The 27,176-nt window shown below is 50.1% G+C and overlaps 1 protein-coding gene across 5 annotated transcripts in view; it reads left to right on the forward strand.

Annotated features, from left to right (window-relative positions):
• PKNOX2 (PBX/knotted 1 homeobox 2) overlaps positions 1–24,174 on the forward strand; it is a 259,555-nt gene extending 235,381 nt beyond the window's left edge. For all 5 annotated transcript variants that reach the window (XM_066365135.1, XM_066365140.1, XM_066365136.1 and 2 more), the window contains 6 exons: positions 4,770–4,899; positions 5,284–5,381; positions 6,151–6,270; positions 19,995–20,071; positions 20,966–21,144; positions 22,312–24,174. In XM_066365135.1, the coding sequence (XP_066221232.1) occupies positions 4,770–4,899; positions 5,284–5,381; positions 6,151–6,270; positions 19,995–20,071; positions 20,966–21,144; positions 22,312–22,538 (831 nt within the window). In that variant the 3' untranslated portion in view covers positions 22,539–24,174. The remainder of the gene's footprint in view (positions 1–4,769; positions 4,900–5,283; positions 5,382–6,150; positions 6,271–19,994; positions 20,072–20,965; positions 21,145–22,311) is intronic.
• Positions 24,175–27,176: the final 3,002 nt, after the last annotated feature.

Below are 27,176 nucleotides of genomic sequence, written 5' to 3' on the forward strand. Positions count from 1 at the left end.
GGGCCTATTTCCTACCAGGAAATAAATGTTACTAGAAACTAAGAGGTCGCATACTCCCATTCTGATGGAGCAGCTCCACCATAAAAACCAGGAAAATGCCCCGGAGTCCCAGGCTCCCGGCACCTTCCAGAGGCTTGGAGACACCAGTGCCATGTTCCTGGTGGAACAAGACAAAAGTTCTTAGGCTGGGTAACTAGCTCTCGGCCCCTGGTTTCTAGACAATTCAAGCAGAAATGTGAGACTGGATGCTGAGAAATATCACTAAAACTACCAAATGTGCTCCTCATCTTGTGGGTGCTAAGGAGCCTGGGAGGAAACAGCTCTATTTGGGTCTAAAGAGCAGCATCCACTGGTCTAGAGTCTGATTAGCCATGAGGGGAAGCTGTAGAGAAGATGACAATACTGTACACTTAGCCAACGGTTTCTCCCCAAAGGGCTTTTGCAGCTGCCATAGTAGCTCCCTCCTCAGAAAGACCTGTAGACTGTTCCCAGAGATTCAGAGCACTGTTGTCTCCATAGAGACAGAGAGTCAACCTGAAATAGCTCCAAAGTCAAGTCACAGAGCCAGCTGGTCAGGGGCTACAGCAGCGGTTCTCAACCTGTGGGTCGCAACCCCAGCGGGGTCGCCTAAAGCCATCGGAAAATACATAATGCATATCAGGTATTTACATTCTGAATCATAACTGTAGCAAAATTACAGTTATGAAGTAGCCACCAAAATTATTTTTTGGTTTGAGGTCACCACAACATGAGGAACTGTATTGCGGGGTCACGGCATTAGAAAGGTTGAGAACCACTGGGCTACAGCTTCAATTTCAGTGGTGTACCAATTTCAGTGGTGTACCAGGAATGTCCAGACAAGGAGGCAGGGATGAGGGGGCCTGTGGCAAGGACTGACCTCTATGGCTAGGTATACAGCCCCAGATGAATCTCTTCATTGCTCAGTAAAGAGCCCAAGCAGCCTGGGGACCCCTAGGACAGGTTTCACTCATGGCTGTGCCACTCCCTAACTGAGTGGCTTTGACCAAAAAAAGTGGGAAAAGATTCATTGCATGCTTAGATGTGCCAGTCACTGTGCTCATGTGGGTGCTTGGCTGTCTGACCCCAAAGCGCATTTCTCTGGGAGCTTCAGCATGGCACTCAGAGCCAAGAGACCTGGGTTTGAGGCACAGCTACTTGACTCTAGAATAACTTCCATTCTCTGGACCTCAATTCCTCTTCAGGCAAACAGAATAATCTCTCTCCTGCTGACAGCATAGGTAGTGGTGAGATTAAATCGAAATAGCGTGATGAAAGAATGCTTGCTAGTATTCAGTGTGTATAATAGATGGATGGCTTCCAGACCCGTCTGATCTTTGGGACCACCTGAGGGAGGTTAGTAAAAATACAGGTTACTGAAGGTCTGATTAAGTGTTCTTGAATGTGTTTTAAAGAATGTGTTTTTAAAAACATCTCAATGGTCAGGAGAGTTAAGGAATGAATATCATTTCCCCAGACCTTGAGGATGCCAGGATTTTGCTTTTTTTTTTCCTGCCCAGCTAAGATGTAGCCAGCCTGGCCCTGCCATGGGTCTCTACCTCTGAAGTTCTCCATTCCATTCCTTTGCTCATGGAACTTGGCTGCCTCTCAGCACCTCCCAGCAGAGACCCAGAGTTGAAGGAAAGGGTAGGGAAGAAAAGGGTCTGAACCAACACATACATTGTCCTTAGTTACCCAACAGGGTGGGCTGGCAGAGATGAGCCCAGCCACAGGCCAGAAACCAGCCAGAGTCTGAACAAGCAGATGGAGTGTCCAGTGAGAGTGATGGCTCCGCCTTATGCCTCTGGCTGGTGGGTGTGGGTTGAATCCCATGGCATACTTTTTGTGCTTATTTTACTGATTTTGTGTTTTTCTAACATTTTAGTAGTTTGGGGGGAAGAAAATCTGGGCAACATTTTATGTTTGAAATCTCCCAATATCCTTACCCAATGAGAAACACCATGACGAGGATAAGTCCAAACATCATCATTTCAATGATGAGAGGTCATTGAAAAGTCATGGCCGTGAGTTTAAGGGTCACTGCATAAAAACCACCTCCTCTATTAAACTTACCTTCCAAGTTTGCTTTAACTTCAAATAATATCAACACTGTTCGCATCCTGTGAGAATGGTTGGCTGGGATGTTGGACGAGGGTAGCCTAACCTTTCAGCAGATGCACAGGTGAAAACTCAGGCTTTCTGGGTGATTGGATGTGAGCACTGGGCAGACACGTTGTATAAATGAGGACCCTGGGGCCCACAGAAGGGCCCTGACTTGCTGATTCCCAGATCCATTGTCTTTCCTCTGGCGCCCAGGTGCCTATATGCTTCTGGGTTTGGGTTGTCTGTTCACCTTGACTTCAATAAGTGTTTATTGAACCTCTGTGATTCAAGGAGCAGTGTGCAGCCCAGTTCTTGGCACAAGGTGAGTGTTCAGTAGTTGTGGATGAAGGAGGGCTCTGTGGTCCTATTGCTGCTAACCAACTGGGGACCTTGGGCAAGGCTCCTGGGCTTCTAAGCCTCAGCTCCTTATTTGTACCTCACAAAGTTGGAATATGTGGCTTTTAAGGGCCCTTCCAGTTTCTAGGCTTCCGCAAGTCAGACTCAGTGTTAGACTTGAACTGCGTAAGCGGGAAGTCGAAGATTTCAGCTCAAAGAATAAACCTCACTGGCTGGGAGGTGCTCACAGAGTCCCAGAAAAGGGGAAGGTAGGGCAAGAGCTGCCCTCCCCTGCCCCAAGGTCACAGCAGCAGAGGTGAGCCAAGAACAGATGTGAGGCCTCAGATGAGAACCTGCCAATCATGGATGGGTGGAGGAGGGAGAGCGACTCCAATTCTCCGGAGCTGCTCCTCTCTCCCTGGCATCGGCGCAGCCCAGGAGGGTGAATACAGCAGCTATGGAGGAGATGCTGAGGGGACTCATGGGCTGACCACTGAGCTGTGTACATCAGTGCTGACCACCACTTCCCCTAGAGGCTCTGCAACTTCCCGGGTGCCAGAGTCTGGGAGGTGGCCCACCATGGTTGTCCTGTGAGACTTGGATACTCTTCCTGTTTCTGTTGCTGCAGATAGGCAGTCATTGGCTAAAGCTTCCTCCCAAAACATGTTTCTCCCCACTCCACACTCTAGACCTGTCCTGGGGATGAAGGCTCAAGCTTCTGTCCGTCCTCGAACAAAAACTAAGCTACAGGGGTCTTCTTCTCCCCCTGTTTGGTCTTTTTTCTTGATGGTTTACCTGTCTAAATTCTTACAGCCTATGCCTTAGGAATCCAAGCTTTGAGCATGGGAATGTCAGCTTCTGGTGGTCAGTGGACCTCCGTTTCAAGGCCTGTTTTCAGATGAGGAGCTGTGGTCTAAGGGGTGAGAGACCAAGCAAGTTCCCGGCTCCTTCTGCCACATTTTGTTTGCTGCCTGTCTCACCTCCAGATAAAGCCTGGAGACCCAACCTCTCACGCACCCAGTTCCTTCCTCACAAACTCCCTGGTGCCCAGCCACCAAACAGGGAGGGCTCACTGCCCCTTCTGTGGCCTGCGGCCCAGTCTGTCCCCTTGGCCGCAGCCCCTCAACATCAACTGGGAGCACTTCCTGCCCGGCTGTTAAATGGCAGTGAGGGAGCCAGATGCCAGGAAGACGGCTCTAGCTGCTTTGGCCGCTGCAGACACTAGTGCAAGGATTGTGCACTGGGCAGATGGGGCTGGTATGTGGACATTGTGGAGCAAAGGGACTCTGTTGGCAGGGGGAGTCTGTGTCGGAGCCTGAGGAAAACGAAGGGGTCAATTAGTGTCCTGTGTGTGAGGGTGAGGCTCCTAAGGGGTGCCCTGAGGACAGCGATTTTCAACCTTTTCATCTCATGGCACACATAAACTAATTACTAACATTCTGTGGACACCAAAAAATATATTTTTTGCTGATCTGACCAAAAAAAAAGGTATAATTTTGATTTATCACACCAGACTGCTGTTGTATTGGCGTTGTCATTTTTTTATTGGACAATCTAAGGGAAAAGAGGTCAGTGCCCCTGACTCAAGTATTGGGTGTTTTAAAAATTCTTGAGGTGCACTAGTTGAACATCGCTGCCTGAGAAGATGGGTTAGAACAGCCCAGGGTGGCTATTTTGTATTATCAGTTAACAAGTATTTTAGTAGCTACTAGATGCCAGGCACTGAGCTGGGTGCTAAGGATACAAAGATAAAACCTAGCGGCAACTTGGTGTGTGTGCGGACTTGGTATCATACATGCTGTGACTTGGGTGTGCAGGGAAGTGAGGCGGGGCGGGGCTGCACGGAGCGCCCTGAGTGTGAGGGTGACCAGTGCAGAGAGGTAATGGCCTTGTTCGCAGCCCGCTGCTTGTTAGAATACCTGCGAGCTTTTTAATCCCCCAAACTTCAGTCACACTCCTGACCAAGTAAATTAGAATCTCTGGGGTTGGAACCAGGGCACCAACAGTGGAAATAACAAAATGAGGCCAAGTAGGGATCACGGGTTCATGGGATAATTTATGTCTCAGATTTGCAGGAGAATGAAATGACTAAATGAGTGACTATTGTTGGTTGGCTGTTTTTTTTTAATATTTAGCCTTCTTATTTACTCTTTCTGGAAGCCTTGAGGATTGCTTTTCAGATTTGGGTCTGGGGGTAGGAGCAGGAAGGAGGGAGGAGGGAAGGCAGAAGGGGTATACTGGGAAGGAGGAATTAGGCTGTGGCATCTAAGCTCTTAGCAACATTGTCATGAACCACACTCCCTTACTGCCAGGACCTCCTGCAGAATTCTCCCAATTCCATGTCTGGAGTCTCCAATAACCCCCAGGGGATTGTGGTCCCAGCCTCAGCACTCCAGCAGAGCAACATCGCCATGACAACTGTCAACTCACAAGTGGTGTCAGGTTGGTGCAGGGGATTGTGGGGACACCCCTGGGAAGAGAAAAGTTGGTCCCAAGGGGATTCCAGGGTTGAGGGGCAGGACCCTGCACAAATGTCCTAGGAAATGGAGGGGCTTCCTGCCGACTTTCTTAACTGAGGTGTTCTGTAAGTTCACACATGGTCAGCAGCAAGGCTTCATTGGGATGGTTTGGAACAAATTTGAGTCAAAGTCTCAGGAGCCCCTCAGAGACCAAGCAAAGTTATTGTCCCTTCCCCCAACACTTGCCCCCATCCCACCCCTTTCCACAGGGGCTGAATATCTCCAGAGCAGAAAGTGTTTACATATGAAAGCCCTCACTTCCACCTGCCCCCATGACAAGGGACACAAAAACTGGTTGTCTCCTCAGGTGGAGCCTTATACCAGCCAGTTACCATGGTAACCTCCCAGGGTCAGGTGGTCACCCAAGCAATCCCCCAGGGAGCCATCCAGATCCAGAACACGCAGGTGAGTGAGTGTACAAGTGTGTGCACGTGTGGGGGAGGGCAACCATGGTCACTTACCACCTGTTGGACACTTTACACAAGTAACTCATTTACCCCTCATAATTCTTCTAAGAGGTAACATCACCCCCACTGACAGATGAGAAGTTGTGTCTTGGAGAGGTTTAATCAGCTCCTGGGATTTTGCTGCCTCCCCGTTACATCAAAGGCTCCTGCACCCTCTATGTCTGATCTCCACTTGGAACCACTCGAGCTTAGTGAGGCAGAACACATGCAGAAGGGAGCCAGGGCAGAGTAAGAGGATCTGAAGTCACTGTGGATAAGTCGCCCAACCTCTCTGAGCCTCAGAGTTCTTGTCCAGACAAGGGGAATTAACACCAAGTAACTGCACACAGCCCTACCACCCTACGGGGCACAAAAGGGCTCACCATGGTAATGGACAGAAGTCACTTGGCAAATGCTAAACTCCTCCAGAAATGCTAACTATTGGATGGTTTATAGCAAATTTGTCTCTCTCGTGTTCTCTGAATGGCTCTGTTTCCTCTGTCTCCTTTCTCATTCCTTCTTCACCTCCCTACCCCTCCTTCCTATCCTCTTTCCTTCTCCATTCTCTCAGGAGCCAGTGTGAGGTGAGGGGAAAGTGACCTCCCAGGGTCCTAAAATGAGTTGGGAAGGGGGTTGACAGCAAGAGCCTGCCATCACTATGGCAACAGGTCCCTAGCTGCTGGCCCACCAGGCTGCTGATGCTGACTTTTTCTCCACGTGCCCTGAAGGTTAACCTTGACCTCACTTCCCTCCTGGACAATGAGGATAAGAAGTCCAAGAACAAACGAGGAGTCTTGCCCAAGCATGCCACCAATATCATGCGTTCTTGGCTCTTCCAGCATCTCATGGTGAGTGTGTGTGTACTGGGGGTGTGGAGGTGCAGTGTGCAGTGTGAGTGGCCCTTTGGGTACCAGACTCCACTGTCATCCCGTGGTCCACTGAGGGTGCGGCCTCAGGGAACGGCTCTCAGATCAGGATGTCACCCTCCAGAGGCCAGGTCAGCGGGGAGGCTCAGAAAAAGGATGACATCAAAGAGGGTGTGGGACAGACGTATTCTGAAGAGACTTAAATACTGGGCAAGTGTGCAGAGTTGTTTCGTGAACAGAGTGAGATTCTGTGAGAGCCGGAGCTGGGCTACCTGGCCAGAGCCCTCCTCCCACAGGCGCCATGCTGACCCTGCCCTTCTCTTAAGGGAGAAAATGTTCATTTCATGCTCTCCTGTCTCCCAGAGTCACCACCGCTGAGTAAGCAGAGGGTGTCTTCTGCTTCCCCTTCCTTCTGCTCAGAGCACCAGGCAAGGTGCAGAGCAGGGGAGCCGTGGTGGAGACCATGACTCTGGAAGGGCCCAGGCTGCAGCCCAGCTTCCTCTCGTAACCAGCTCAGCTCTGTGATGCCAAGCACATGCTTTCATTAGCCTCTGTGGCTGCTTTTGGGAACCGGAGGCAAACCTTAGGTTTAAATGTGTTGCTTATACAGTGCCTGCTGTGTACCCCAGTAAGAGGGGAGCTCTGTGTGTGCAGGCTGAGTGCAGTAACAGGCCTTCGGGCGAATGTCAGGACTTCCTTCAATGACTTCAGTCCCCTAGCGCTATCCAAGAGCCATTGCAATACGTAAGGTCAGTGACTGCCTTGGCTGAGTATGTGTGTGTGAGAGAGTGAGTGTGAGTGTGTGTGTGTGTGTGTGTGTGTGCCCAGGGTGGGAGGTAGAATCTGTGAGCACAGATGGGTGCCCAGCAGTCTGGAAGTTCTTGGCCTGGACTGGCAGGACGTAGATATACAAATACAAGACCTACACCAAGCTTGGGGCTATATCCACAGACATATTTGGCCTGTGAAGTGTGGGAAGAACCAGAAGTAAAGAAGCTCTTTCTCAATAAAATGTATCATGGGAAATAATCAATCAAGCAGTCAATGCATAGTCCTTTATTTAAAATGTGTGTGCCCCCAAAAGCAATGGAGCCTAGGCCTAGGCAGTGTTTCTCAGATTTGGGCTCTTAGGGACCCTGCCTTGGCAATGATGTGTGCCCCGTGGATGGGAAGAACTGCCCTGGGGTGGTTGCTATGGGGCCGGAGCTAGCATATCCCTAGTCAATCCCCTCTTCCCCCCCCCCACACACAATCTAGGGGCTCGGGGCCATCAGACATTTGCTGAGGGAGTACCTATTGAAACACCCCCAGGGAACAAACAGTAACCAAATTTGGAGAGAAGAGGCTGGAAAGCTGAGGGTTAAGGTGAGAAGAAGAGGTTGGAGTGACGCCCAGCACCAAGTGATGAAGCCAAGGAACCAGGGCCAGCCCCGGACTCTTGGGAGCAGCCCTGACTCAGGACCCAGAGCTCTCGATGGGGACACCCAGGTCTCCTGCCCACTCTGGTTCCCACACTGCCGGAGAGCAATAGCTCCATGGCCCCAGGGGCCCAGTGCCCACGGGACAGCTCTGAGCCCCACCCATGGGAAGAGGAGCTTCTGGGTGGGACCCTCTGTACACTGGTCTGTTGTGCCCCAGATGGAAGCAGCTCAGCACCCTCCTGCCACGGATTTAGAGCTGTCTCCTGCACTGGGGGCTGGGAGGTGTGGCTGGAGGGCTGAGAGTGTGAGAAAGCTCATGGGCTTCTGAGGCAGCCAAACCTGGGCTCTAACCTAGGCCCCACCCCTCACTCTGTCACCTGGCCACCCCTCCATTTTGTGAAGATGGATGTTGATGAAGCAACAAAATTATCGCCCAGACCCTGGCACACTGGAGCATAACGCATGTTAGTCCCTGCCCCTTCTCCCCTTTTTCACCTCCCACCCCCATGCATTTTTGCAGACCGATGTGAACATACCTACAAACTTACTTCTGAGGGGAAGAAGAGGCAGGTGTAGGAGCGAGAGGAGGCCCCAGAGCCCGACACCCAGGTCAGGACCCCTCACTGACCCCCAAAATCTACATGGGCTCCTCCTCAGCTGCCTCCCGCTCCCAATGTATATAGCTCAGCAGCTGAGGCTGGAGAGCCATCCTATGGGTCCCTCCTGGCTGTGCCTTCCCTCTGACCTCAGTCATGACCCTCCCCGTCGCCCCCTCCTACTGAGCCTCCTCCTTAGCTCAGGGTCGTTTTCCTACTCCACAGCCACTTCCAGCTAGACTTGGGCTGGCAGAGGAAGGTCAAGGTGGAAAAGAGGGCTACTCTGAGCACAAAGCAGAAGGGAAGGAGAAACCAAATGGGCTCCACACAAGGGATCTGGGACAATGGGGAGTACTTGTTGAAAAGCATGAGTAAGATGAGGTGACCACACCCTCCCACCCCCTGGACCGTCTCCAGCTCAGAGTGCACACAGAGCTGGTGCTATTAATAAAGCACTTAGCACTGGCAAAGTCCTCCCCCAGCTAATACCTCCGTCTCAGCAGCCATCGAGAGAGGACAAGGGAGTGACCCGGGGCCTTTGCCCTCAGAACTCAGAACTTTTGGAGGAGAGGAAGAAGTTCAGAGTGAGGGGTAGTGCATAACGCAGCTGTCCTCTGCAGGCCACGGCTGGCCGCAGAGCAGCCTAGTTACACAGATACATGCGCCCCCTGCCCCCCCCCCGCCCCAGCTCGGAAAGAGGTGTAGGGGAAAGAAGACAGACTATGAAGCCAAACAAATGGGCCTTCCCACTAGCTGTGCCCTCACTGAGTCTATTTCTTAGAAAAAGAAAGATAATATCCCTTTTCTATGATTATGAAAATTAAGTAAGATCACATGTATTGAAGTGCCATGCCCGACACATAATCCCACTTAAGAAATGGTAGTGCCCTTTAAACTTTCTAGACCAGTGGAACAAGAACAAGTTTCTGAGGCTAAGCCCTAAATCTGTGAAAATCGATTTGAGGTGAATGGCTGATTTGGTGTTCTGATCTGTCACACCTACTGATTTTCCCATATCTAAGAATATACTGACTAATACTGTTACTTACCTGCTCTGTGTGGGTATGTGAGTATCAAATCTACATGTCTTGTGTCTCTGACTGAGTTGCAAATTGCTCAAGAACTGGGAGCACACATTATATTCTTTTGTGGGTCCTGACGCTGATTCCCAGACTGTCTCGTATAGCAGGACATTAGAATGTTGCTCCCAAGAAAGATTTGTGGAAATCTGGGTTATACAAAGTTAGCTTTTCTTTATTCTTAGTGTGCCAGGGGGAATTCTGAATTTGCAGGAGGGGGTATGGCTTGAAGCTTTCCCCAAACACATCTGATCATCACTCTAAGTCTCCCTTGTTTTCACTGTTGCTTGGGAGAACCATCTGAGACTGTCGTTCTAGGAAAGTAAACTCTGCAGAGACACTGTCTCGGGCAGGTCATCACTGGCTGGGGTTAGGAACCGAGAGTGCAAAAGGTATGAAAAGAGCAAAAATCAATACACAGATGTTCTCATGTCCAGTGCAGTGGGGACAGCAAATATGTTGATTGGAAACGCTGGTTAAAAAAAGGAACAATCATTAAAAGATATATTTTGCTTTAATTTAAAAGATATATGTATACATACTTATTTGCTAATCTTTTGTATAGGGGGCAAGATCTTTTCCTGATTAAAGTTTGTCATTTTACTTTCACAAACCTCTCCTGTAATATAACATCTATAAATTCCATCTTTATTTAAAATGGAATAAGAATTTTGACATTTGGGAAGCAGTCTAGATGTAGGATCTTTCTACATTTTTATTGTGAATTCCAGCCCCTTAACATCTGCCTCACTGCACATTACTGGATAGTATATTTAAGCAAATTTGAGTCTCAAGTCTTTCCATAGCATTTCACTTAGGTTTTTATTTTGTTTGTTTATTTGCTTGCTTGCTTTAAACGATAACTCTTTTTTGCATTCATATTTCATTGGTTTGCAGAATGGTTGATTATATTACATGATTATAATAGCACATATAACTGGCATAAACTAGTTTGATACAAACACTGCTTACTTACTGATAAGTGGTTAAATGAGCTAATGAACATCCTGCAAAGTAGCCTATTTATCTCAAACATCCAGGACAATGTGGACAAGCAGTTCTGATGGTTTACAGAAGAAATGGGGAGCATTGTACCATCTGCAAATTTGATTAACAGAAATTGGTTCTGTGAACTTCTTTGGTAAATGCTGGGTTTTCCTATTGTCTTCCTTCTCTTGAGCAGAAGTCAGCACTCTTTGATTTTTTTTGTCCTATGTCTGAGGCTTCTTGTCTTTGCCACTGTTCTGTGGCACTAGCAGCTACAGAAATGTATTCATATGATAGAATGCTCCTGGGACGGAGACTAAACCCTGAGCCTTTTTTCTGTTAGGCTGCAGTGAGAATGGATAGTTTCATCCATTAGCTGCTTTGTTTCTGGGTCCCTGAAGAATCCAGTGATATTTTCTCGCTGTTGCATTTCGGCTGGAAGAAGCTAAACTCCTGCTGGAAGCAATTCTTTCATAGCAAACCCAGACTGGGAAACGCAAGCAGAGGGTCATCTCCAGGGGCGGTGGAGGGAGAGGGCTGCACTTCCTCCCCAGCTTCTGGCCTATCCCCTCTGCTCCAGATCCCAGCCTCCCCATGTCCTGCCGGATGATTCTGTTCCTTTCCATACGAAATATGACTGTTCTCTGGGCCATAGCCACCCAAGTACCTGGGCAGCTTTACAGTACATTCTGCAGAGGAAAGAACATAGTACCTGGTGGCAGGATCTGGATTTGAGTTTCACTGCCCCCTCTACCTAGCCAGGGGACCTGGGACAAATTACTTGACCTCACATGAGGCCTCAGTTTCCTCTGCTGTAAAATGGGGGTCCCAATCTCCAACTCAGAGCACTGTTGTGAAGATGGAATAAACATATGGTGTGAAGGCCCTTAGTCTTGATACAGACACAGCAATTGCTGCCAAGGCCTCCAGGTGCACTCCGAAGTCCCTGTCATCTACCCTGCTTTGAAAATGCTGAAAGAAATCCTAACATTTCTAGAGAACCGGTAAAGGAAAAAGTAAGGAAACCTTGAAAAACAAGAAAATAGCTTAGAGAGACCAAGCCATTCTTGGTCCATATTGTTCCAGAATATCTTGTCTGCTACTTTTCCTCTAACTTTGTCATGCAATCTAAAATTTCACTCATCAGAGATCCATTTAAAATTAGACAATCCCTGTCAAAAGCAGATGCCCAGGAGGGTCCAGGAGGTCATCATTCATCCACAATTTAGTATGAATTAGTCCAAAGTTTGCTTTTCTAGTCCCACTCAGCTAAGGTCAGCTTCATGGGAAAAGTGCTAGAGCTTGTTAGTGGTAGAAGATAAAGATTAGGACATTTTTAAACACAGCATTTCGAGAAGGCAAGCCACAATGGGGTGCCATAGGAATGGTTTCTGCCAATTATTCTTAGCCTCTTCTAGGCCCTTGACCCTTCTGAGAATCTGGTGAAAGCTTTATCTACATCATCACAGACAGTTTCAGGGGATTAGACCCTGCAGTCCCAGAAGCCAGAGGCCTCAGATTCCCAGTGCTGACTGCAGGAAAGCACGAGGGCCCCGTGAGAGGAGGGCCTGGGATGTGTGCACAGGACTGGAGAAAAGGAGAAGCTACCGTAGCCTGTGCTTCCCCATCTCGGGTTCGCCAGGTCCAGCTCTGTCCCCTGAAAGTAGAGGAAGATCTCATGTTTGTCCTTTCCGAATACCGTGGGTCCTCTCCACCAGAACAGCAACCTTTAATTCAATGGGCCTTTGAAGCTAGCCCAGAAAACAGATGTTTTTAAAATAACGTGTTTCTATGGGAAAATGTGATCTAAATTCCAATAACATATCTATCCGCTAACACCTATGTTCCGGGTATGGGGCATGATTTCAGCACTCGAGGGGCTGATAATTTAATTAGGGGAATAAATTATACGCATAAACCTTGAGTGATCAACTCATGACGTAATCAAGTGCTGTTATACAAACACACATACTCAAGGGTTCAGGAACGGAGGAATCAAAAGAGGTGAGGGAAGTTGGACCCTCTGTGCTGGTCGGACACATCCAGAATAGTGTGTCCAGGGCTGAGCATCAGATTTCAAAAGGTCCTCTGACAAGCTGTGCCCAGAGAAGGGCAGCCAGGATGGGGAAATGTGTGCTCAAATGACTGACAGGAAGCATGTCATATGATGAAGGTTAAGGTGCCAGGGATATTTGGTCTGTACAAGAGGTGTGCTGGTTTGGGGCAGCATATACCTTAGGGCTTTGGAGGCAGACAGACCTGAGGTTGAACCCCGCTTCATTTTTTTATCTGCTGTCTGACCTTGACAGGGTCAGTTAATTACTCTGATGTTAATTTCCTCTTCATGAAGTAGAGACAGTAAGGCCTACCTGTGGTGAAGTGATCAGGAATATGTAGGAAAGCAGAGTGCCCAGCAGATGCTCCCGTGCAGAGGGGAGTGAACGTGGGTAAACACACAGGGCAGTGAATCTGGTTCTGCCACTTACTCCTTATATAACCTGGGGCCAGTATTTTTACTCGCCCCGGGTTCAGTTTTCTCATGTGTAAAATGGGAATAATGATCCCTATTTCATAGGTGCCTGGAGAATGCAGTGATAATACACGTCCAGTACTTTCACAGAGTACTCTGTGCCTTCAATACTCTGTAGTGTTCAGAGTTAGCCGAAAACTATAGGCATCCGGTAAGGGATAGCAACACTTCTTCTGAGGTGAAAGGTAGAGCTGCTGTGTGATGTCACAGGACAGCGTGCGCTCCGGCCGGCAGACGGCTGGATGGTGTCAGAGAGCAGCGTGCACGCTTGGCCAGGAGAGTCAGGAGGTGGCCTTGAGTGCAACAGCAAGACCTTACAGACCTTCAAAGGCAGAGGGCTGCCTTACTGAGTGACCGTGGCACCTCAGAGCCACGCTTCCTATCTTACTTGGGACGGCACACTTGAAAACCAAACTAAACAAATGAGGCTACTTGCAGCTGGACACCAGCCAGGGACTTTGGCTGCCCCGGATTCCCCCAAACAACCCTGGGGCTGAGGACACTATTTCTGCACACTGGTAACTTATTTTGAGTGCATTGCTGAAAGTTCTGGTGTGAAGTTCTCTTGCCCAGGGGGAAAGGTTGGCCTCGGGGCCTCCAGGACCCTGTGCAATATGGCACTAACAGGGTTTGGTAGAGGAGCTGGGATGTGGGCTGGGCCTGGAAGGTGGCTAGCATTTAGGACTGGGAGGGAAGAGGAGAAGGAGGAATCATTTGGATTCAAATTACTCTTGACAGATCATCAATGCCCCTGCCTGGCCTGCAATTCCTTCTGACCAAAGGGACTGACCCATCTTCCCAGTTGTGAGCATGATGCTCTCTCATCCCCTTATTCTCATCCTCGCAGCCTGGGGACCATGTGGCCCTTCAGCATAGGCTGTGACTGTTCTCTCTTCCGTGCAGCTCAGGCACCTGTTCAGCTTTGGTGGAAGGCACACCTGGGTGCGGGAAGTTAGGCCAGCTATGTTCCTGGCTGCGTTCATCTTTCTGTGCTAGAGAAACATGAGGTCTTGGATTTCTGCCTGGGACATGAGTGTTTTCTCCCACCCACCCTTCACTGTGGGGATGTAGGGAGAACAGACCCTGGAAGCTGCCCTCCAGCTCCCCAGGAAGGATGGAAAGTGTCGGAAGCATGCCTGGGACAGCTGCAGTCCCAGGGCATGGGCCACACTGGCTGTTTTCACAGCAGTGAGTTCCAGGGAGTCTCCATCAAAGAGCAGGCCGGGTTGACAATAGACTAGTCAACCGCAGGGTCGGATGGCGTGGAGCTGGAAAGAGAGGGGTGTGGAAACCTGTGGCTTGCACTGAGCCTCCGCACACTCCATGGGAGCCTGTAGCTCAGAGAGGCCACTTGAAAAATGGCCAGGGGAGATTTTCAACCTCACAGCATCTCCCAAGAAGCCTGAGACCCAGGTTAGAAAACACCCCCATCATATGTGCACAGGGGCTAGAGCAGTCCCAGCGACCAGGAAGTGAAACCCATTTGCAGAGAGGAGCACATTCATGCATATGTAGAAGGGGCTGCTGCGGCTCGCTCACGGCATCTGTCAGGCAAGCAACCTGTGGCTTTTACAGAGACGGGGCCACATGCACCGAGCAGCAGATCTATTTTCTTTGTTATTTATTTATTTAACAAACCCTAGTAGAGTATGCCAGACACTGTTCTAAGCTACCTCCAAATATTAACTCATTCCATCTTTGTGACGGCCTAGAGGTAGGTGGATTCTTTCCCCAGTTTACAGAAGAGGAAACTAAGTAATGAGCTGGAGGTCACAAGCTGGTGAGAGACAAGGGACCAAAGCTGGCGAACTGATCCTGTGTTCTCCCGTACTTCTCACTGCTGCCTGGAGACTCCTCTAGAGAGCTGAGCGGGGTGCCCTGGCGGACTCCTAGGTACCCGCCCTCCTGCCCTCGTGAACTCATGAACACTCCTGAAACAACCCTGCGGGAACAGCACTATCACTAGGTCAGGGTGGAATACCTGCAGAGACCGAATCCCTGAAGTTCCCCCACCCTCTCCCACCCACCTTCATACCCACAGATACACAGGAATGAGGACAAGGACCATTGACCCCTCACATCCCTGTGGTCAGTCATTCAACAAGGACATATTAAACACACAACACATGCCAGGCATTTTCTTCCCATTAATGAGGTGGAAGTGTTCCCTTTTCTCAAAAACTTGCAGCCGAGCTGGTTGGGGTGGCAGACGGGTGTAATCCTGCGTAGGGCGGGCGTCCAGAGCTCAGAGGAAGGGCATTGGCATGCGCTTGAGTGCTTGGAGGCGAGTTAAGAAGATACTGGTCTAACTGCAGTGTGAGGGATGGGTTGAAATAGAAACCAGAGGGAAGGAGGATAGCTTGAGATTGCAAGAGGGTGAAGAAGGGGAAGACAGTTGATTTTTCCAAGGGAAAACTAGACAGCAATGAAAATGAACAGCTACAGTTACACAGAACCACCATATACACTGTGGAGTGAAATACAACCAGCTATATGGTTTATTTGTATAGAGTCCAAAAACCAAACTATATGTTTAGGGATATATAACATGAGCACTACAACAATAAAGAAAAGCAAGACAGTCATTACCATGGAAACCAAGTTATCTTTGCAGCTGGTGATTGAGAGAGCACGGAAGGGGGCTCCTGGGTGCTAACAGTATCTTGTTATTTGACCTGGGTGGTGGTCACATGGGTCTTTGTGACAGCACGTGAGGCTATCCATTTTAGTTCTTTGTGCCGTTCTGTGTGTGCACAACTGTAAGGGGGAGGGGAGGAAAAGGAGCAAATGGAAGAATGGAGCACGGAGCAAGGACGACCCTCAGGTGACATGCTGGACTAAAAGGCTTGGGTTTCCCATTTCAGGATCTTTGAAATCAGGGTGCACCCTGCCAGTGATGATGAAATGTGGATTGTTCGGGGCCCCTGGTCATCCTGCTGCATCCCTCTGGCGGGCCTCTGACCCTGCTAGAGTAATGCCAAGCCAGTGGAGCTGGGGCCCACCGCAGGCCTCATGCCCACAGTCGGTCAGGAGTGCGAAGGGTATGGTTGACCCTGTGTGCTGCTGGTCGTGGCGGGGAATGGGGAAGGGGACCTGGCTCCAGGCCTGCTCCTCTGCCAGCACAGGGCAGACTGACACTGGCGGCCTCTCCTTCCCATGCGTTGTGTTCCTTGGCCTCTCCCTCCTGCTTATCGGCATGGGGTGGGAAGTGGAAGGACAATCTCGGGCTGGGCTTTCAGTGACAGAAGTGGCCAGGGACCTATATACCAGCCCTGGTCAAGCTTCTTTCAGACCCAGGGCCCCGGGCAACACCCATTCTTTGAACTAAAAGGTACCTCCAGCTTCAATAGAACCCAAATGGGTCTTGTGTTGTGGGCTATGAGGGGGAGTGTCAGGGGCCGGGGGTAACAGCTTAGGTTACATTTCTGAGGACTTTGCTGATGGCGACTGTGGTGCCATGAACCACCTACTCTTTGTGGCTCCTGCAGCTCCCTCCTCTGGAGACTGAATAGCAACAGCCTGGTGCTGTTGGGATGTCATTCCATCATACTGAGTGCCCACGGAGCACACATGCCTCACCTGCAGCATCTCGTTAAATCGTCTCCCAAGTCCCAGAGATAGGCACTCTTTTGTTATTTTTAGTTTAAGCTGAGGACACTAAGGATGGAGGACAGAAAACAATGAACTGCCAAGGTCACACAGCTGCAGGACTTGACCTCTCCTGAGGTCATCCTCTGTAGCCACCAGGCAGCACTGCCTCATCACATGAGGCTCCATGCTGACCCGGAGAGGGATGGGTGATGTTCTAGCCCATCTGTCCCTCTTTTTCAAGGAAGACTTATCTACTTCCAGAGAGCTGCTGCCTGTGCCATTCCCTCCCGACTGCAAAGGAGTTCTTCCAATGGTCATTGGAGAACAGCTTCCATGGCTCAATGGCTTCCCATGGTCTCATTTGATGCCTCATCCTGTCCTTGGCCCTGAGTCATTCCAATTGTGCTAAAAGTAGCATTGACCAAATCAAGGTCTGTTCAGGGGCCAGGCTATTTTGACTGTGTCCTCAAGAATCATCTGGTCTGAGGCGTGTAGAAGCTGGACTGCTCCCATGAGCACTCAGATGTGGTGCCAGGAATGTTCTGGCTAACACACCTGTCCCCCACACTGGACCAACTGCTGTTCCTCACCCACGGCCTCCAACACGTGCCTCCTGAGAGACTGGTTCCAGGGTGGGTGGGTGGTGGGACCTGCACCCTGAGAGGATAAGGGTATCCTCACCTGTGGAGAACAAACAGCCTCTTATCTCTCTCCATTTAATGGGAGCATGTCAATTTATGGACTTAAGACATTCACTCAGCATGGAGGCCCACACCATAGAGACAGCAAACATTATCCTTCCATGGAAGGCCTCCTTCTCTGGAGGTCTCTAGAGTGGAAGAGATTTGCATCTGACTGGCTTAAATATAAGTCCTAATGCAGGGCTCCTGCCCAGAAGGCCCACCCCCTCCTTCACTAGGATGGTTGGCCATTCTTTAAAGTCCATGGAAGGCCCTCTTCTGTGGGGAGTCCTTCCTAATCGGTCCTGCCCACCCTTCCCTTGCCACTGAGTGGACTTTCCCACTGCCCGTTCATAGAGGGTTTCCCCTTTTGCCTAGCCTTCTCCTGTCAGCTAGGAGCTCATAACAGCCAAGGATCTCTCGCTAGCAGACACCCAGGTGGCAGTGGCTGCCCAGCATTTGTAGGGTGGTGCACCAGCACAGTTAGCAAGGCCAGCCTTGGAAATCAGTTGGCTATCTCCTTTTCGTGTTGGTTCACTCATCTGCTCCATTCACGAGCAGTGAACACCTACTCTGCTGGACACTGGTCTGGACACTGGCGATACCATATCTCAGAATACTGGGTCCCTACCTGGGATCAACTCCCAGGATAGTGGGGAGACACCTGTTAACACAGAGTGGGCTAAATGCAAGTATTCAATTGCAGTGGGGACTGACTTTGCCCAGGGACTTGGGAAAGGCCTTACAGAGGATTTGATCTGTGACAGGTCTTCACTCAGGCAGGAAAGTGGGGAAAGCATTCCAGCAAGGGAAATAGCATGTGCAAAGGCATGAAGGCAGGAAAGGGCCTTGTGGGCCCCACGAAAAACTGGGAAGTTTTGCTGTGTTCTCAGACCGGCTGGCCGTGGACAGGAGGCCGCTTGGCTCTTTGGTGAGGGACACGGGAGCTGCAGGGAGTGGGGAGTGGGCACCACCCCTCCCCAGGACGTGTCGGGATGCAGAGAGTCCTTGCTCCTCTGCCTCCTGGGGCCTGCAGCTTCTCCTCCGAGCCTCCCTGCTTCTTCCCAGTCAGGATGAACTGCCTTCTGTGACACTGAAGTGCTGTCCTCATTAGAATCTTAATATTGTGTGAATCATAAGTCCCGCTGCCCTGGCATGGCTGTCGGGCTCGGCGCTATGAATTAAACAACACACGATTCTGTGTCCTCAGCCAGGGGTGCTGAGGCCGGCGGAGCTGGGGCTTCCTTTGTCACTGATGATGAGGGTACTCCCAAGGCTCTTGATTTCAGAATCATTCCTTAGACAGTTGTGAGCACCTTGCTGACATCATCCAATAATAATATGAATAACCACCTCTTATTGAGCACACGGCAAGTGTAATTTCAGTTAATCATCAGATGACTTTATGATGCAGGGCTAAGTGACATGCCTGAGATCTCACAGCGAGTCAGGATGGAGCCAGAATTTGAGTCCCAGTCTTTGGGACTTTAGAAAGCCCAAATACCATTTTAACACCACCTCAACCTTAAGGGAAAATCCTGGCCTGAGGAGGCTGATGGCTTATCCCTCTGCTCTAGAAGCGCCCAGTCTCCTCTGGCATCCAGGGCAGGGCTTAGACCCATTCAGACCCTCATCATACCTTTGTTGCATGCCTACTGAGCACCAGGTGCTGTGTGGAGGCCTGTAAGGACACAAAGACACCAAGACCTAGCTATCATGTGGCCCTCCACCCGGGGGAGCTGGAAAGACCCTTCCCACTGCCCCTCAAAACTTTCCCGTTCAGTGTGACCAGTTCAGGCTTCCCCGCCCTCTGGCCAGCACCCGCTCCTCCCGCTGAGCCTCGGTGGTGCTCCTTACCCAAACCACGGCACCTACCGCTTTGTGCTCTTTCTTCCACATGCAGTCATTGTGTGTCGTCTGCGCGTGGAAGATGCGTTAGTAAGACATGGTGTCTGCGGGAGTCTGCGAGAGGCACCCCTGTAATCCCGGCACAGACCGACGTGCTGGGGGACGGTGGCAGACAGCTGCAGCACTTCCTCGCTCGCCCCCGCCAAGCCACTGACTCCATCTTGGAAAGTGGCATCGTGAAGTAATGGGGGGAAAACTGGACTCACATCCGAAAAGCTGAGTTCCAAACTAGGGCCAGAGTGTAGGCAACACTGGAGAAGCCACTCAGTTTCTTCATCTGTAGTATGGGAATGACAATGTCTAACGGGCCAATCTTAGAGAGTTTTTGTGATATGCTTTATTAAGTGAAAGTAAATGCATGAAAACATTTTACAGGTTATAAAGTGTTATCTGAACAGTAAGGGTCACTGTATTTACCCCGTTTCCTAGGATGCCTGGTGTAAATCTGGTGCACAGCAGACACGCAGTAAATACCAGTTAACTTAACTTGAATTGAGTCATTTGCCCCATTACCACCTTCTGATAGTCCTGTGGGCTCCTGAGGCTGTTGTGAGTTGTCACACACACAATACCTGCCCTGCCTGCTGGGGGTCGGTGTGGGGAGGAGGACCACATGAGAAGGATATAAAGGGCTTTGGAGGCTATTGATATTGAACTAGAGGGAAGCCGCCCTGGCCCTATATGGGGGCCACCACTGGCCCTGATTGTGAAGGCAAAGGCTTGGGGGCCACCACTCTCCAATCCGTAGGCTCATTCTTTTTGGGAAATAAACATTATTACACTGTCCCCAGTTTGAGCTTCCAAACCATTGGGGCTGCCTCATCCAAGGCAGTGCTTGTGACACGGGCATGGTCCCTAAGGGTACCAGGCCACCACATGTCCACCCCTCATTAGCCCTTGGTCTCTCGTTTCAGCACCCCTACCCCACAGAGGATGAGAAGAGGCAGATTGCGGCCCAGACAAACCTCACCCTGTTGCAAGTAAATAACTGGTGAGTTAGCATCGCCCACCCAAAGGCTCTCAGATGCAGGGGTCACTGGCTTGGCAGGGGAATGCACAGCATAGAGAAGAGACCGGCATGCCCAGTCCTGCCTCAGTCCCAGCCAGCCACTACTCCGGTCCTCCTATTTGGACTCCAAGCAGAAAACCAGAATCAACACAGGTCCCTATTGCTTCATTTGCAGCTTCTCAGCGCCCTCTGCTGGGAAACTGTGCCAGGAACATCACTGGATAGAAAACCCAGCCCCACCTGCACTGCAGACACACACAAGTGCCTGCATCCAAGGACTGGAGGGGCCACCAATGGTCACCTGGTCTACCCCCCACCTATGTGAACTAAAACATTCTGCACAGGTAGGAGTGGGAGGGAGGAGGAAGAGTCGGCCTTTCCGACCTCACAGGGATCTCAACCTCCCCTTCTCTGTGTGTGGCTGGGCTGTCATAGAAATCTCAGAGAAGAGAGGTCTAGCTGTATGGGAGTACACCCAAGACTTGTGCTCCCTGATCTGAACCCTCAGCCCTCTGGAGAGAAGTCAGAGCCTAGTGCCTTTGACTATGGGGGCTCTTCCTTCCTCTGTTCAATCCTGATGGGTCTCAAGTAGAGATTTCTGACCTTCCTCGTGCATTCATCCCATGCTGCTTTATGGATACTACTTGATTCCTGAGCTCCTCAGAGCCCAGGGCCTTTTTCCCAGCTGGCCTTTCAGACCCCGGATCAGACCCCAGTCTGTTCTGTACAGTGGATCAGCTGCTGAGATTCTGGAAACAGCTTAGCCATCTCGGCACACATGCACACACATGCACACATGCACACACATGCATGTCCCCACATACCCTACCATCACCCAGTGTGACTAACCAGATATCCACCTTCACCCCTGGGCAGGTTCATCAATGCCCGGAGGCGCATCCTGCAGCCTATGCTTGATGCCAGCAACCCAGACCCTGCCCCTAAAGCCAAGAAGATCAAGTCACAGCACCGGCCCACCCAAAGATTCTGGCCCAACTCCATTGCTGCAGGGGTGCTGCAGCAGCAGGCTGGCACCCCAGGGACAAATCCTGATGGTAAGAACTGGGGCTGAGTATACTCTAGTCTGGGGACTAGTGGGTGGGTGGCCCCTGGGACCCTTTCAGGACAGCTGTGCAAAGATTCAAGGGCTGAGCATCTCCTGGCCCAAGAGGCAAGGGCTGTTCTGTCACAATAGTTATCCCTCCCTGATCCCCAGAGGGTGTGTGTAAGCCAGAAAGAAGGGGATGTTTTTGCATCTATTTTAACAAACCAAAAGCAGTCTCACAAAGACCAGTGGGAGTTAGTGGTCATCTGAGGTATGAACTGCTCAACAGAGCCCCCTCCTCACTCCCACACCCACTCATCCTAAGAGCCAGTGGATGTCCACGCAGTCCCGCACAAGTCAGAGCCATCTATAAATACTGGACAGGCAACCAGCTTGTGAATGGAGCCCAGGAAAAGCTTTGTTTTCCCAGCTTCTCCATCAAACACTTCTTATACACTTTTAACTGCCAGTCACCTGGTGCACAATGAATAATTCAGTGAGCCAAGACATTTTATAGCTCGGCACATGAGAACAGCTCTGTGTGGAGGGGGACGAGGTGTGCGTGTGTGTGTACATACCTTCCTGTGTACATACATTTATGTGATTGTATGGCTGGCAGTTCCTCTGTGATGGGCAATTGTTTTGTGAGGTAGAGTGAGAACAACAGAATTTGAGCTAAAACAACCAGGGAGAGAATTCCAATTTTCTCATGTCTGACTATTCACCTTGAGCTAATGATGTATCTGTCTGAGACTCAGTTTTCTCCTCTTTTTTTTTAATGTTTATTTGTTTTAGAGAGAGAAAGGGAGAGAGAGAGAGAGACAGGAACATAGATTCATTCCTGTATGTGCCCTGACCAGGGATTGAACCAGCAACCTCTGTGCTTTGGGATGATGCTCTAACCAACTGAGCTATTAGGCCAGGGCGGTTTCTTCCTCTTTAGAAAAGATAATAATGCCTACCCTACAGAATTTTTAGAAAAAGTCAAAACTATTTGACATATTTACATAGAAGATGCTCAGTAAATGGTAACTACGAGTGCTGCTGCTTGGAGCCGACAAGCACGTGGACGGGGGCTTTGTGCCAGGAATTGTCCAGCTCACCACCCCACGAGCCCGTACAGTTAGCTTTCCCTTGGGGTCCCTGGGGCTGACCCTTGCCTTCTTCTCTCACGTAGGCTCCATCAACTTGGACAACCTGCAGTCCCTGTCCTCAGACAATGCCACCATGGCCATGCAGCAGGCTATGCTGGCTGCACACGACGACTCATTGGATGGGACGGAAGAGGAGGATGAGGATGAGATGGAAGAGGAAGAGGAAGAGGAACTGGAAGAGGAGGCTGATGAGCTGCAAACAACGAACGTCAGTGACCTGGGCTTGGAACACAGTGACTCCCTGGAGTAGTTGGCAGCCCAGATGGCACTGGTCACCAAACAAGAGAGGAGTGTCATCAGGAAGGTTTCAGGGTGGGGGGGAAAGGGACATGGGCAGGCAGCACCAAGGAAGTTGGGCCCTAGCTTCCCAAAATCAGCTTGAAAAAATGCAGAGGAGACACCTGCTCCTTCCCAACCACCAAGCTTTTATGATACCCCAGCCCTACTTCCCTAGAACTGCGGAGGACTCTGTTTGGTAGGGCCAATCAAGCAGCCTTTACGGAAAGGCAGGAGTGATATCTGGATTCATCAAATCCCTGAGGACAGATGGCACCCAAAGGCCCCCTGATGAAGGACTTGAATTGTTTACAAGCCCTGCACTGTGAGGCAGATCAGTGCTGTTCACAGAGAGAGCCTTTGCCCGGGGACAGAGTTAGGAGAAAAGTCAGAGACAAAGGGGTTTGGGTTCATTCCACCCCCTAAAGGTTCTCAGCTCCTTAAGAGACATTGGAGGGCAGGAGGGAGCCCACACATATAGCCAGTGGCTGGAGCAGTGGGAGGGCCTGAGGCATCACATCTCACAGATCAGAGCGAGACCTGAACTCCACAGGGCTCCAGCTCATTCTTCCGAGGCCCCATCTCTGGGCTTAGGCAATGATGGACTTGGGAGAGAGGGATGGAGCCACCAGAGCCGACTTTTTCTCTCCGTCTCTACTAATGGTAGGAAGCTGGCAGGCTCAAATTGTAGGAGATTTAGAGGGGTCCTTTCACCTGGGTGGGCTCCGGGACCCAAGGAGGTGGTAACCTGGGCTACTAACCGTATCAAGGTGACTTTGGAAACCATAGCTGTTCCTAGGTGTTCACAGGACTCAGCTCCTATAACAACAGGACAGTGGTATCTTATCCCAGATGTTCCAGCCCTCGGATGGAGCTCCTCATATTTTCCACCCCCTCCACAGACCATCAGGGAAGGTGAAGCCAGGTCAGCTTGGAATCTTTCCACCCTTCAGGGCCTCTACGCTGACCCTCTGCTCCAGGCTGGTTTCATCAGCCTCCATCCTCTCTTCTTCATTCTATCCTTCAGAGAAGGCAGAAGAAACATTGGAGAGAAGCATCCAGCCCAGTGAGAAGCCAGGGGTTGGAGAAGGTGCTACATAAATCCTCCCATCAATTTCCAAAGTGTGGGGGAGGGCCCAGAGAAATGGCACCCAAGAGCTAAGTGGTGCCCAACCCCACCCTCCTCACTAGCCTACACACCACCATTACACACAGCACTGGAGGAACTGGGGCTCCCACAAGGAGGACACTTTCCACTATCTGCCCTGACACACACCCTCCCAACCCAACCTCTAGTCCCCCTGAGTGGCACCCCGCCTTCCCTCCCTCCTACCCCAATGGCTGTGAAGACAGGACCGATCACATATGTGTTTCCCATTGAATTTAATTTAATGGATTCGCAGTTTTGTTTGTAAATTGTGCATTGGCCATCTCCTCAGTGGCAAGATGTGCGTGGCCGCCTGGCTCACGTGAGGGGACCCTCAGGGCCCTCTGGGGGCTTCCCTTCCCCCACCCGATTGGGGTGGAGCAAAAGGATGGTCGCTCTCCTGAGGTCTCCCTAAAATGAATGTATTTCTCCCCCCAAAGAGCTGATATTTAATGTTTTAATAGGAGTTTTTGAAAAACAAAGAACCTTATTTATAATCTTGGTGAATCAATCATTTTTTATTCCCTTTTGATGCTACAGGTAGAAGAAAGGCTTTTTTTGGCAATGTGCAGTGGGATAAAACACATTTCCTTTTCTGGTTTGTTTTTCTTGAAACAACACTCAAACACGTGCACACGTGCACACACACCCACTTACCACTTTGGACAGCCACCTGCCCCAGCACAGGCACACCGCACACACGTGCCCGCACATCCTCCTCCCCGCCCTCCACCTGCCTAATGTTATGCAACCTCCTTCTGATGTATCCACCAAACCAGTACTGAATGTGGCTGAGAAGTTTTCAGTAAATCTTATTACCTACCATAATTTTGCTGTGTGAGTCACTGTTTCTGTGGTTAGTGGGACTGTGGGCCGGAGGGAATTTGGGAGACTCAGGACATCCTTTGTTCAACTGACTACCTACATGGAAGGTGACAAGCAAAGGGGTCTCTGGTGAACTCAGTCCCTCCCCCCCAGGAAGGAAGACAGCCAAGTTTGGCATACTCACCACATGTGTCTAGCTCTAAGACAAGATTAGGGAGAGAAGATAGGAGGAAGTTCTGCACTGCCCTCTCCTGACAAGCCCCACCCCTGCCCCAGCAGTGAAGAGCTCAGACCAGTGGTGTCTTCCACCATCTCCACTGTCCTCAAAAGGACTTTGCTGTTCCCATCTCCATCCTAGGCTCCTAGGGTTTTCATCACTGAAGCTAGTGTCGCCACTGCCGGCCACCAGCCCATACGCCCATCCTTGCTCTGTCCAAGAAGGACTGTGTCAGGAGGGGAACCTGCCCATTGACCCATTCAGCACTCTATTCCCCGGGGCAAGAAGGAGCTTAGGGGCAGGCTTTCTTGTAACCTTCAGCCTAGAGGTGTCCTTATCAGGGCACTGTTGCTGTCCAGGGCATCTGTTTAGAAGCAGGAGGAGGAATTTCTTGTCCATATTTGCAAAGGCTACATACACAGAGTTTGCACTTACCTGTGAATACCCGAGAAGCAGGCGGAAGATGGGGAAGGGACTGGTTTCATGGGCAGAATGGGCCTCCAGCAGATCTAATGGAGGTTCTCTGGGTCACTGTTCTCACTGCACCCATTCCCCACCCCATCACACCTGGAGACTTCTGCAAACAGCCTCCAGCTGGTGGACAAAGTCTCAAGAGCTGAAAGAATAACTTAGAACCTGACTTCCCAGAGCCAGGAAGATGGCAGACTTTCAACAAAGTGTTTTCCAGAGAACACATTGTTAGATAATAAGCTATCAAAAAAATTCCATGGCCAACTTTAGTCTAGGATGAACTGATACCTGATACTATATTTTGCTAGTGGAGATTCAAAGGCACATTACTATAGTAAAGGCTCTGAAAAGTCCTGCAGGAAAGAAACCTGTTTAACATTTTTAACCTGTTCCCCAAATGTATTTGCCTTTTTCAAGTCATATTCAATTATTTGCCTTTTTCAAGTCATATTCAATTATATGACTGTTCCATAAAAAATACTTTAGGGAACAATATTCTAAGAAATTACAGAGCTGCCGGCCCCAGCCTCTCACACCCCCTTCCTAAGTTTTTCTCCCAAATTCTGTCATCTTTTCAATCATGCTGCCAGCTGAAAGGGGGATTTTCTAAATTATTTGAGAGGTGAGTGGTTATGTTTTGAGAAGGGAGTACCCTCTCTCTGTGCATGACCCAAATCCCATCCAACCCAAGGAGACGTGCCACTACTCTTGTGGAAGTGAGAGGTGGGACCACGTGCATGGGAGAAGTGGTGGGAGATTTCCTTTACCCCCAGAATGGAGCTCCTATGTCAGGGCTCCGGGAATTCCTCAGATTAACTTCTGACCCTGATGCTCATCATATGCTTTTCAGAGTATATTCAGAGATTCCCACTCAAGGGCGCTGATGGTCTGAGCTATACTTCCTTGACCAAGGAACCCCTCTACTGCCTTGGATATGGCAGGACGAGGGCAATGATGCTGTCACATGGCAGCCGGCTTGGACTCATTCATTTGATCTGTATTTATAGCACTAACTCTGTCCCAGGTAGTGTTAGATGCCAAGGATACGGTTGTGATCAACAAAGATCAAGTTCTCACCTTTAGCATTTACATTCTAGTAGAAATGCTCATGACATTACCATAATGGGTAAGATATGATCTCATCCTAGGATTGACCTCAGACCTTATTATTCTGAGTTGCAAAACAGGGGGCCCTCAGGTGAGATGTGGAGTTCAGGTCAAATTCAGCTTGCAGACATGTGTTGTCTGGATCATATGTTATTTTTAAAGTTTTGGGGCCAACATTTAAAAGTTAAAAGATTGCATGTAAAAATTCAAATTCCTGTTTTCTCTAGAAACATCAGGCAATCAGGCAGCTTGGGGGCCTATATTTGCACACAAGTGCACTTGGGTGTGGCTGGATCATTGCTGCCCTGTCATGCCAGCGGCCGAGGCCAGGCAGGTCCACACTGGATTTGGGCAGACAATAGAGAAATTGCAGAGCCAGAAAGCGTTGGGCCATTCCCACTTAATAGAGTCTCGCAAGGACGGACAAGCAAACAGGGGAAACAGCTTCTCAAGCAAAAGAACAGCAAAAGGGCCCCGCACAGTGGTGGGCAGGCAATCCACAATCCACCCTGAGGGCAAGCACCCATGGCCTTACATAGACTATACACACCTGTTGCTGCCCTGTGCTCACTCACTAATCAGGCAAAGTACAAGCGAGCAAGCCTGACACAGCTGTTTTCCCAACTGCCCCTACAGTGTGGTCGCCAGATAGTGTGATAGTGGCCACTGAGGTCATCTCAACATTGACACCAAAACTCAGCTGCCACTTATTATCAGTCTGTCCCCTCACCCCTTCTGATTTTCTCTCCAATATTTGAGTGGTTGTTTTTAAGAAGGGAAATATTTCTGTCTGCCTATTACTCATTCAAGAGTAAAAAAAAACAAATAGTGCAGGTCTGCCTTTG

Source organism: Saccopteryx leptura, chromosome 2 (genome assembly GCF_036850995.1).
Source record: "Saccopteryx leptura isolate mSacLep1 chromosome 2, mSacLep1_pri_phased_curated, whole genome shotgun sequence".
Lineage (NCBI taxonomy): Eukaryota > Metazoa > Chordata > Mammalia > Chiroptera > Emballonuridae > Saccopteryx > Saccopteryx leptura.